General features: G+C 37.9%; 1 protein-coding gene across 2 annotated transcripts in view; it reads right to left on the bottom strand.

Moving 5' to 3' along the window:
* Nucleotides 1–12,812, bottom strand: part of LOC134841274 (nesprin-1-like) — a 118,945-nt gene that overhangs the window by 33,855 nt on the left and 72,278 nt on the right. For both annotated transcript variants that reach the window (XM_063857155.1, XM_063857154.1), the window contains exons 16-27: nucleotides 8,888–9,060; nucleotides 8,038–8,331; nucleotides 7,026–7,132; nucleotides 6,693–6,908; nucleotides 6,204–6,494; nucleotides 5,809–6,043; nucleotides 5,302–5,502; nucleotides 4,765–4,966; nucleotides 3,563–3,978; nucleotides 2,807–2,986; nucleotides 2,231–2,391; nucleotides 1,782–1,983 (exon numbers count right to left, since the gene is read on the bottom strand). In XM_063857155.1, coding sequence (XP_063713225.1) covers nucleotides 1,782–1,983; nucleotides 2,231–2,391; nucleotides 2,807–2,986; nucleotides 3,563–3,978; nucleotides 4,765–4,966; nucleotides 5,302–5,502; nucleotides 5,809–6,043; nucleotides 6,204–6,494; nucleotides 6,693–6,908; nucleotides 7,026–7,132; nucleotides 8,038–8,331; nucleotides 8,888–9,060 — 2,678 coding nt within the window. The remainder of the gene's footprint in view (nucleotides 1–1,781; nucleotides 1,984–2,230; nucleotides 2,392–2,806; nucleotides 2,987–3,562; nucleotides 3,979–4,764; nucleotides 4,967–5,301; nucleotides 5,503–5,808; nucleotides 6,044–6,203; nucleotides 6,495–6,692; nucleotides 6,909–7,025; nucleotides 7,133–8,037; nucleotides 8,332–8,887; nucleotides 9,061–12,812) is intronic.

The following is a 12,812-nucleotide window of genomic DNA, read 5'->3' as shown; positions in this document are numbered from 1 at the left end:
CTTCCACCGGAAATTACTTCCGATGAAGGACGGAAAACAAAGTCAGGTGAATTGTAGCGCCACCCATGAAAGAACTCTTAGGTATCCAATATACTTCATTATAAGGGAGAAGAAAACATGCAGCTTTATAAGTGCAATAAGAAAAGGTATAAGCCTCGAATTAGTAAAACTTTGCTACGTATGGTATTCGAGACTGCAACCTCGAGATAAGGAGCCCCACGCAGTTATCGGCAAACACAAGTCACCAATAAAGCAGCCACAAATGCTGATAAATTGGCAACGCGATGCAGCAAAAGGGCATCAAATAGAAATAAACACAATTTTGCATGTAATAATTTGGAATATAGCATGCTGAAGACCACCACGCTAACTTTGCATGAAAACTGGACAATTTAAAAATACATCAACTGTGTTAACTTATCGCTAATCGAATATCAAAGCACATTCTAACAAAAAGCCGTTAATGTGAAATCAAAAATGGCCCTAATAAAAATTTGCGGCTTAGGTTGGAAAAAAGAGTAGTCGTACTATCACACTGCGCTCGCATTTGTAATAATCAATTAAACCTGATTTTTTGTGCATAACAAATTAGAAATTGGGATACAAATAATCAATTCCACGAGGCGAAGTTGCACTTCGCATACACCCGCAAAAATATTGCCGATAACGCTACTGGGAAAAAATGAATGAGTAGAAATTTGAGTCTACAAAATTTTTTAGGTAACGCACGCCAATTATGACGCATTAGCAGTACCAGTCAATTTGAAAAAAAGATAGTTGAAAACTAACATGCCTCAATTTATAGAGCAGTCTATGGAGCAGTAATAACATGAAATTAAATGTAATAAAAATAAAATTTTTTTGTGAAAATCATCCCCCCCCACACGCCATACTAAGGAAAAAGTGATAGCTTTCCTAGTAGTAACAAATCAAGTCTGGAAAATAAGATTACTTCAACTAATTTGGAACGAGTTTTATGACGGATTGAATCTCCGCTTACGCGTTAATAGCGCGAAATAGATCGCGCATTAATTGTCCCAAATTGGCCAAAATGGCAATTTTTAAGACCCAAAATTTTACGAAAAAAGATCACAGGTGAAATATCTTTCCAAATTTAAGCTCAGGACAACAATAATTTTTGAATGATATAGAAAATCCCGTCAAAATTAGCTAGTTAAAAAGTGAAATTTGTCTGAAAAAAAAACCACCACGAGCACAAAAATTCTGTTAATTTCGTTTCGAAAAACGGAACAATAATAGTCTGTGTCAAAATCCTTAGCATTGGCTGTACTAAATACCTGGTTCTTGATCAAAATGAACCATTTCAAAATGAACACATTTAATCGCAACAATATTTGCGTCGCAACAATATTTGTGTTGCAACAATATTTGCGACTTAGGTTGAAAAAAAACATAGTTCATACTATAACACAGGCATTGCTTATGTAATAATTGATTATTATTGAATCGAAAAATAGATGGATTAATAATCGATTATAATTGATTAAACTGTATGATAAATTGTTTTCGAAAAGAGCGATTAAAGTCGATTATTAATCAATTATAATAGATTTTTTTCTCAATTTTAGCAGGACTGGTACTAAAATCATAACAAAATCGATTATTGCCGCTTGAAACTGGATGCGGGCTGATTGGAAAAACTTTTCTCTTGTTTTTTTTCTCAACTGGGAACTATTGCCTCTTTTTGTAACAAGAACAAATCATGGTCTGTCTCGAACCTTTCACTCTTTATATTGATACTTTGCTTATCTCAAACGTACTTCGATGCGCTTCAATTTGACCTTCTCAGTGCGCACCAGTGCATCCAGACTATCACTTTCTCGTTCCAGTCTACTATCTGCATCACTGCTCAACTGGTCAACACTCATCTCCACCTCCTTCAAAGTGTCCTGCATACTCTTCAGATTCTGCTGTTTGTCTTCTATTTCAGCCATCGTCTGATGCGCCATCGATTTGGTCCTTCTGAAAAGCATCAAACACATGATAAATCTGTAAAAACATGATAGATCTTTAACACAACAAAAGATAATTCACTAACTACAGCGATTTAAAAGAACAAGGAAACCAAGAAAAACCATTTTTTGAATTCCAGAAAATTTTACCAAATAGCAATTTAATTGATAAGAGAAAAATCTACAGATCAACAAGCTGAACAGATGGAACAAGCTGTAACCCTGGCCAAGAGATGAGTTATAATGAAATTGCTGACCGTATATTGATGTCAAATTCTTCCCACTTGTTCTCCATGGCTTCCAGTTGCCGTTGGAGGTCGTAGTAGGAGTTCTTATCTGCACAGCTCATCACCTCTGTAACTAATTTGGAGAGATGATCGGAATCCTCTCTACGCGCTTCGATTGTTGATTCCAGTGTCTAAATTACAAATGTGACAAGCCATTCTTCGATTGCTTTAAAACTTATATCAGGAAATCCGAAAATCGATGTGAATCAATAAGAGACTTCAGTGACCCAACTTTGTTTATTTAGTTCATAAAAGCTTCCTTTTTATAGTCGCATCAAATCTGAGATATTACAAACAAACTGTCCCGCAGATACTGTTTGCTTAATTTATTGGTTGCAACGCTATTAAGGTTAGCATATTTTAAGTCACCATTATTGTTGCGACTCAGAAACCTTGACCAAAATAAGGCGCCTACTTAAAAACTACGGAAAAAACGGCCTATGAAAATTCCAGCTCAGCGCTTGCGCAGCTGCTGGCAACTCCTTACTCGATATCCGCTGGTAGAAAAGGTAGCATACATTATACTTAATTGAACTACTATGAAACCTGTAATCTGCTTAGCAGCAGCTGTGCCTTTGCACCGGCCTCTCCCGAGGCACTGTGAGTGTCTGCAGCTCCTGATCTTCCTCCATCCTGTTGGAAAGAGTACATCTCAGCCACCATCTCCCTCAGCCACTGGTCCAATTTAGCCCACTCAGACCTCACACAGACCCACTTCTCCAACAGCTATACCAAAATTAATATAAGACACTTTGGATATTAGGGGAAAAACGCATGCAGAGAGTTGCTGATGTAATCCTGATTAAAATCGAAATTCATATTGTTAAATCATTTCCCTGGATCGTAGGGTGTTGCCTCAACCTCAAAAAATCTTGCCACAGCAGCGTCCAGAAATGAAATGGACAGCTTAGAGGTTGTTCAATTCAACTAGCTTTATGCCACATGCCTGCATTAGAAGTCTGAAAATTAAATTCCACTTCCGAAACTAGAACTCGATCACGTTTTTTTGCGCTACTTCAGTTTTCATAAGTGGAAATGAAACTGAATTCAAATCAAAAAGTGCATATATGCCTAAGGGCATTCATATCTGCATTTATAAGTAAGAATGCACTTCTTTCGTTGTTAGAGCATTAAGACTTAATAAAAAGCAGTCGTACATTCGTGGCAACATAGATTGCTTCTTGAGAATTTCTCTGTCATAAATTTGACCTTCGTGACAGGAACCAAATAAGGCTATTGAAAATTGAATGACTCAGCAGTCTTAAATAGTATAATTTTCCACAAAGGAGCAGATTTTCTCACCTCTGATATGTGGGTTTTCTCTTGGTCCACTTTATTTGCTACTTCCTTCCACTGCCTTTTGAAATCTTCTAACTTGGATTTGACTTCTTCGCAATTTGGATTAGAAAACGTGCTCTCAGAAATAATTCTTCTTCCTTCAACCAATATGGCCTGCATAAGCTGTTGTTTAGAGAGAAGCTCATTCGCTATGCTCTGCAGCTCATTGAAGTAAATTTTGAGCGAATCGTAGCTAAATTTGGACCTCCTTTGAAGTTTCCATTGGATTTCTTTCGTAAAAGTAGTCCAATACTCGCACTTATCTTCAAACGAAATTCGGTTCAACCAATTCTTTTCCGATTTATCCAGTTTCGACTCCAATGTCGATACTGTAGACTTCCAAGATATGTTCAGTTTGTCCAAATCTGACTTCTCCAATTCTAAATATCAAGATTTATACCCAGAGGCGAAGCTGTGCTTCGCAAACTCTAGCGAGAAAACGACTAAGTGACTCCCTAAAATGAAATGAGAAAAAGGTAAAATAAGCCTTGAAAACTAAAACTTTAGCTGTGGCGGAATCAATCCAGCGACCAGGAGATTTATAATCTCCTGTTCATGCATCTCCGCCACTATCCCTTGAGAAATTGCAAACACTAGCCACAAATAAAGCAGCTACATATGCTATAAAGTGCCAAAGCAACGCAGCAAAAGTGGCACCAAATACAAATAGACACAATTTTGAATGTAATCAATTGGAAAGCATAAAGCCAAGTTGTGTATAAGTTATGTACAAAAACATTGCGAGATATATTGAGTTGGATAATTTCCGAAATCGAGTTTTTATTCTTGTAATGTTTGAAACCAATATTTTTTATTTGGTTTATTTATTGAATAAAAAACGCATCAACTGTGTATTTTGATAATAATCGAATGTCAAAACGCATGCCATCAAAAAGCCGTAAAGCTGCCTCACAGATGGGTGCGGTTTATGCTGCAAAAAAATAATTGCCGCACTATTACACTACGCTCGATAGTTTACAAAAATGTACGTCTTTCAGATAATGTCAAAAAACTTGTAATGGATCTGAAGATGCAGTTTTTTTAGATGTTATCGCGAATAATAGTCAAATTTGCAATATAATCGATCATTTAGAAAGATAATTTTATCGTAACTAATTGAAACATCTGTTTACGAATTATTGCGTCTACATTTACTCCGAACTTACCGGATAGGCTTAATTCTGCACCCAAAACATTACACTTCCTCAGAAACTCATCGCTGCTCGCTAAGTCACTCAGGGCGCCTTTGTAGACCTCCATCTGAGCATGGAGGCTCCTCTCTATGTTCATACTACGGGTGGGATGGAGTGAGTTGTTTCTAACTGTCTCTAGAACCTCTTTGGACATCAGCAAGAACTTTTCAAAGTCCTAAAAATATATTAAATCAGAATAAAATAAGGAGCAAAATTATCTTTCCCACAGACACGCTAACAAAACCTCGAGCCATTTAAACTTTATTGGTCGTTCTGATGCCCAAAAATTTAAGATTTATTTCAAATGAGCAGACTCAAGCACTCGGTTGTTTAATACAATTGCTTAGAAGTGTATATTAGGAGCCTTGTGATTTCTCCGAATGACAGCTACGACACGCATATGATAATTGATATTTTTCTAAATTGATCAGTTGATCTAAAATTTCGTCGTTGTATGCCGCTTTTAATGTCTTAAGTTAACTGCTTGTTTCATCAGTTTCCATAACAAACCTCGTATTTCGTTTGCGCAGTTAAGAAGTTTCCCATCATTCGGGTGACTAGGAACAGAGAAGCATCGAAGTCGTCGTGGAGACACTTCACGCGGGAGTCCAGCTGACTGAGAGTCGCGGTGTGGATTCTGTCCCTACTCAGTTCATCTTTCAAAATGTACAGCTGGTCCATCTCTAGAGACTTCAGGGTCCCTTCCAGAACCTATTCAGAGAAATTTATGCTATCCAGAAATAGAGCAGAGAAAACAACCGACAGAGGCAAATCTTTCTGAACCGAAAGCAATAAAAATGATGACGTCGCATTGATATTAATCTTTATCTAAGAGCCAAACAATCGTTATGACTCAATTTCAACCAGAACTAGACAACTATGGAGCACTATAAATTGCTATTTAACAATTGAAAAACGCAAGGGCGAGCCACAGTGAAACTCTGACAGCTAAAAGTTGATTTAAAAAGCGGAGAACAGCTTGATGCTGATGATTGTAAACACGGCGAGTATTCTTACATGTATTCTGTGGCTCAGTGCTTTCACGTCTTCGTGGCTCAACTTCACATTGGTAGCATGTGGTTTGTGCGAGAAGTGAGTGCCGACTGCGTCCTCTATGCGCCTGTAGTCACTGTTCACTCTCTTCACTTCTGCCTCAATTTGGGCGAATGTCTGCTCGAACAGGTGCCACTTGTGGACTACTGACTCCATCCATTTGCACACGAGCGAACTCGAATCCACGTTTTCCCGCCACCTGAAGAAGAATGTTGTGCATCAGTATTACTTCTTTAAAGTGAGAACCCGATATATGAGACAAATCTTATTTTGAACCTGCTAGTCTTCTATCAATCTCCCTGTTAACTCATTTTGGGAACCACTTTCAGGCTTTTCATCAAACTATCTATTATTTTCACCTGTCAAACAACCGGCGTTGCGTGTCTCTCAATTCTTCGCAGACAGAACCCTCGCAAATCTGGCACATGGTATCCGTTATATTAGAGAGATGAGCCAGCTTGTTCTGCAAAGAACCCAGATCTCGCTCAAAACCCTCAAATCGCTGCAACTGAGTTTGGAACGATTCCAGATTGCCAGAGACAACATGATTGGTTGAAACTGTGAATTTAGCATCGGCCAAGCCCTGGACAACTGGGTCCAGACAGGACTCATAGATGAGCCAGTTGCTTTTAGCTTCCTCGAACTTCGATCTATAACCAGATAGCTTTTGCTTCCATGACTTAATCCCACGATACTATGAAATCGTAACTTTTCTGGGTTCTGACGACAAGCCTTGACAAGTTCATCTACTCTCAATTGTTAGGCCATTTAACCTTCACTTTGCGAGAAATAACATCCCAAACTTACTTTATATGATCATTCCATACCATCCATAGCAATGAACTAACCTGAAAGCTGCTATATTTGACACCAGATGATTCTTCGCTTTGTGCAGCCTGGTCTCATTCTCGGAAACAATCAGTGATGTCACGTGGTTATGTCTTCCCAGCAACTCATCTCCCAGTTTCTTCACATCCTCCAGCTGCGCACACATGTCCACCATGCCATGCTCCAGCTGGTCCAGTTGGGATAGAGCGAAGTTAACCCCGATGAGGTGACCACAACTAAATTACACAATGCTGAATTGAATCATTAAAAAGAACAGAATATTAAGCTCGAAACAAAATTAAGAATACTAATTAAAACCAATTCCACTTGAAGTTTGTGGGACAAAAACTCACCCGTCCGAGAAGCGGGAGAGCATGAATTTCTTGTATTCAATCCACTGTATAAGGGACTCTATCTTGTAGTCGTATTCTTTCCACACTTTGTCGTAGTCCAGAAGTATCTAAATAATGAGTTTGCTGTCCAATACGTACTTCGGACCGGATTCCGACTGAATAAATTGATATTTGTTTCAATCATTAGAGCGATAAGACACTATGCGTCAAATGCGTTTTTAGCGCCCAATTCTAAGTACTTCGAAGTAAAATCATTAGAGGTCAGCCATGATTACCAATTTTAAAAACTTGCCACTTGGAACAGGGGCGGATTTAGGGGGAGGGGGCGGACACCCCCCCCCCCCCCCCATTTCAGAGATTCGACCCCCTGCCGACCCAAATGGTCACCACCCTTTGAACTAATTTGAGATATCCATTTTGGCTGACGGACATTAAAATTTTTCTAAAGGCGCCTTTTTGGCGCCAATATATACTAATTTAAAAGAGGGAGCGCACGCAGAAAAAAACGCGGTTTTTTGGTTTAAAAAATTTCAAAAAAGCCTAAAAACGCCTTTTTGGCCTGTTTTTTCAAAAATTTACCGGCAGCGCAGAAATTTTTGGCCAAAACAGGGACTTTTTAGTGCATTGGGAGCGCTCGGGAAATCAATTTGGTCGATCTAAAAAACAGGTCTACAAAACCTTGAAAGTTTTTTGAAAATCCGCCCCCTTCCTCGAGAAAATCCTAGATCCGCCCCTGACTTGGGATGTGGATGAGAAAAGAGTGGTGCACTATCTAATTTTGCTTTTCAGAATTTAAGAAGTGGTTATTATCCTATTTCACATCCTAATTTCATGTCCAGAAAACTACAAAATTTACAAACAAAAAATCGTTTTCCTAAGTTTCATCTTATTCTCTTAAGACATTCACTGAAAAAATGAACAGAAAATCTTCATTTTTCAATGGAATCATACAATGTCGTCATTGCAAACCACAAGGCTGACTCTTAACTCAATAGTACAATAAAAACTCTACCTGGACGTTATGCTGTACTTGTTCTCTCATATGCTGCCACCTTTGGTTCAGAATACCAATTTGCTCGTCCAGCTTCGGAGGAGCTGCGACCATCTCCTCCATTGAAACTCTTCCCAGTCGATGATCAGACTCACGAGTACCTGTTCCCACAGAAGTCATGGGTATGTTGTCACGTGAGAGCGACGAATAAGTGGTCGATGACTCTGTTTGATACTGGTACTGGGAGTATCGAATCGCCTCCTGGTTGATGTGGTCCAAGTCCTGTTGCGTCCAAGATAAGTCTAACTCTATTCCCTGTTAAAAAAAAACAAATTCTAAATTGACACACAATTAAACCTGCATGTCAGGGGCGGATTGGGGGAGGGGGGTGCGGACGCCTTTCCCTCAGGGATTCGACCCCCTGCCGACCCAAAGGGTCCCCCTTTGGTACTTTTAAGAAATCCAGTTTTGGCCGACCAACCTTAAAATTTTTCTAAAGGCGCCAATATATACTAATTTTGAGGGGGGAGCGCGCGCCGAAAAAACAAAATTTTTCGGTCAAGATTTTCCAAAAAGTGCCTAAAAACGCCTTTTTGGCCAATTTTTTCAAAATTTGCCTGCGGTGCAGAAAATTTGGCCAAAATAGGGACAAAACAGTGCTTTGGGAGAGCTCGAAAAATCAATTTGGTCGACCTAAAAAAAGGCCGATAAAGTTTTTTGAAAATCCGCATCCCCCTGGAGAAAATCCTAGATCCTCCCCTGCAGCATGTCAAAGAACTTCTTGCACATGTGATCGCATAAAGTTTCTTCACATTTGATTTAACCACACAGATTTTCTCCAAAATCGGAACAATGACTGGCGGTCGCGAACCTGAAATGTGTGTAACTTTGTGAGCACATGGTGTCCCGTCCACTGAACGAACTCATTGTCTTCCTGTCTGAGAGTGTCCCCCAGTCCATCTATCCACACTGACAACTCCACCAGGTGCTGATGCAGGGCTATCACGCCATGTCTCCGCCTCTGCACCAGGTGCTTCAAGACATCTGAAACAAACGACTTTTTTCTCAAAATATGACAAATAGAGCCAAACAGCAGTTGAAACAAATCACAACATTTCATAACTCTCAAAACTCCAATGTTTGTATTCAACTCAAATTCTGATTGTTATCAATTGTATATCCCCTTTAGTGTTCAAAACATAAGCCCAAAAACTTCTTGTAAACACTCTTGATCTATAAAAACATTATTTTTTAGTCAGCTCATTTCCTGTTAACGAATATTTTAAACACAGAAGTGGACATGAAATCCGCAGCCACTAGCGAAAAAAAACGTAGCCAACTGCCAGTTGTAAATGTGTCAAGGAAGGCAACGAAACCGAAAAAATGAGTGACTTCCACTTTCGAAAATAGAAGCTGATCACATTTTTAGTGACCTTTACAGTTTTGCGGTCGACAGTGGAACTTGCTTTCCTTTTAACAAGGGAAATAAACTCAATTAAAAAACTTAAACTTAAACTTAAAAATAAACTCAATTTTCGAATTTCGAATAAACTTAACCCAATTCGAGAAAAAGGGATCATAGAAAAAACTTCCGTTTTGCTGGGAAATCTGATAAATTAATTCCACGTTCAAAATCAGAAGTCAATTAAGTTTTTCGTAATCTTTACACTTTTGCTGTTCGATAGTGGAGTTCATCTTCCTCTTAAAAAAGGAAATAAACTGAACTTAAAAAGAAATCAGAAGTCAAACCACGAAAAAGTGAATTTGAGCCTGAACAAAATTTTAGACTTTTTCCTGAAAAAAAAACAAAAAATCAACAAGACCTATATAAGGGTCCTCACTACGTTCATAACTCTTAAAAATCTGAAACTAACATATATAAGCATTAACATATATCAAACAAAATGTGCATATTTAGTTGCAGAAGTGTTACCTGAACTGGCAATGCACGAATGGAATACCTCAAAAATAGAGATCAAACAAAGCATTCTGATTAAGCTAACTTAAAAATACAATTTCCGCTGGGAAACAAGCGAACGCCACTTTCCAAACTAGAAGAACCTGAAATTTCTTCGCGCTATTTCTACTTTCGTAATTGGATAGCTAAAAAGAAGGTGGATAAACTACGCTTTCCAATTACAAAATTGATTTTGAGTTGAACCTAAATCAAAATCAAATTGTAAAGATCATACTTGGCGTGAAAAAAATTAACTTGACCTGTATAAAAGCTCATTGAGACTTAAAAACGGTACGAAAGCACAAAATTAAGTCAACAAGTAGCTTGGAAAATTAAAGCCGATTACAGGATTCAGACCATCTCTAGAACGAGCCTCTAGAATGCAGGTCAATTGTCAAGTCAACTGCACCGAGTAAGTAGTTATCTATTGTCTTAAGTAGTTATCTAATACTTTAGTTATCTAATAGTTATCTAACAATGCATTCTCTTAGTTAAAACGAAAAAAAATTAGTTAGGGTAAATTTTTATAAATATTCGCAAAGATTTTTTGTTGCATTTAAAAAAATTTCATTAACAAATACTTAATAAACGGCTGAAATAAACGCTTGCCCTCCTTTCATACGCCTGCTCGCTCGCTTTATTTGAGGAAAGATAGACCTAAAACCAAAAATTGAACGCCTGTTTTCCTCAACACGAAGAAAATATTTAAGATAATTTTTGATGGCGTTCAAATAACGACTGAAAGAAATTTAGCATGATATACCTTTCGACCAATTCTGACAATTAATTGCGGCATCTGCTTTTGCGAGGACAAAATAGGAAGTTTTCAGAAAAATCAAAGCAAAATTCCTCCTGACTTGTTAGTCCTCCAACTAAAGTCAAATAAAATTTTGAAAAAAAAATATTCCGCAAATTTTCCCATTATTTCCCTTTCATCTTAGATTTTCAATTGAGTTTACATTGACATCGTAAAATTGACTGAGCTATCGCAAATCGGAAACCAACGGATTTAATTAGCAAATATTTGGAAAATGAACATGTTCAAAATAAGTAGTTATTTTTAAGCTTGAAATATTCAGTGGTTATGCCTACAAAACTCCTGTGAACATCAATCAGAATAGTCTCATTGAATTGCTCACATGACAAGAAATAGGAAGCCATTCTGCAGAGGATATTTTCAGATCATTTTAGGGGAAACTGTAACATGTTGCACTAACGAGTTATTACTCCATCATTGGTCAATGGTCATAGATGGCTAGCTAGTTCAAGTTGCGTGACCAAAAACCAAAGTTACTTGTTCATAGTCAATATAAGTTTAAGTCAAGCTGCTTTTAGAAAGTTGATCAACCTTGGAATCCAAGACTATTTAGATATAACAAGTAAGTTGTACAGGCAAATTACGTAGAAGGCTTAAGATTGGCGCTCTTTAATGTGGACTTACTGTTCAATGACAATGACAACACATATCACGCATAGCCAACAAATATGGAGTGCCGGACATCAAGCCGACGGGACTTCAGGCCGAATTGTAAAATTAGGGACTTCAAGCCGAATAATTCCTTATAAAGTCGTGAAATATGAACAATTTGAAAACTTTTTTGAAGAATTTCTGAATTTCATGATCTTTCTTCACTAGTTATTGGCGTTTGCATATAATTTAAGCCTCCAAATGATGTTCCGGAAAGTTGAAAAGTAAAACATGGTTGAAAGCATTTTTCATGTTTATAATTTATGCATTTCAAAAACCGGCTGATGTTATTAACGGATGCGAATCACAAGTGGTGCATTGTCATGAATAACGCTTATCATGGACTAAATTTTCCAAAATTTTAGAAAAGCAACGTTTTGCAAATGATAAAATAGCGTTTTGGGGTGCTTGTAAAAGTTTTAATTTCGGCCTGAAGTCCCTTCGGCTTATTGTCCTAGACCCACAAATATGAGGTAAAGAACACATAGTTATCAAATAGAACTCATGCAAGTTACTTCTTGTCAGTCCAATCGGTTTTAAACTCAGCTCATAGATCTCCAAAATCCAACACAAATTGATCAATTTGGAACTTTCTTCTGATTACCAAAAACACAAATAACTTAGGACTCCGCCACCACACCAAATCATATCAACTTTGATCGAAACTTGCAGAAAGATTTTGAATGTTGATCTCGCTCTTGGCCTCCAAAACTAACCATCAAAACACACGATCACAATCGCAATGCTAGACAAGCTTATTCTTTTCGCCTTCAATTTCTTTTCCAAACTTATCATATCAATCCAAGACAAAATCTACCCACTACGAACCAAACAAATCAACAATTGGAACATTTCATACCGAAAAAGGGAGGAGCTGCACCCGGTTCAGGAAGAAGCTTTCGTCTGCAGTTTTTTAAATCGCGAAAACATTCAAAAATTGTTGGAACCCAATCATGTTGCTGTAAACTATACGGACAGGAAAACTGTAATTTTGAAGAGCCCCGGAGATGTCTACAACACTGAAAAGTATCCTTTCTTCTATCATGGCGCATATAAAGAAGCAACGTCTAAAATAACCGTTCCGATTACAGATTTTGTCGAGTTTATCGACGAGCAACCATGGCCTGAAGTGAACTTAATTTTCTTGTGGTCGGTGGGACGATGTGGTTCTACCCTTCTCGCTAATTTGTTCACGAGTTTCGATGGATTTGTCACAATTTCGGAACCCGACGACATCTTCATGTTTATGCATTATAAGGAGGGTATGGGCGACGCCTTGTGCGAGAAAGCACTTAAGAACTCTTTGAAGTATCATCTAATACAGGTCAAAGCAAGATACCCGAAAACTAAATGCGTCATTATCAAACCACG

Source organism: Symsagittifera roscoffensis, chromosome 3 (assembly GCF_963678635.1).
Source record: "Symsagittifera roscoffensis chromosome 3, txSymRosc1.1, whole genome shotgun sequence".
In the NCBI taxonomy this organism is placed as follows: domain Eukaryota; kingdom Metazoa; phylum Xenacoelomorpha; order Acoela; family Convolutidae; genus Symsagittifera; species Symsagittifera roscoffensis.
This window is presented reverse-complemented; position numbering and strand designations above follow the sequence as displayed.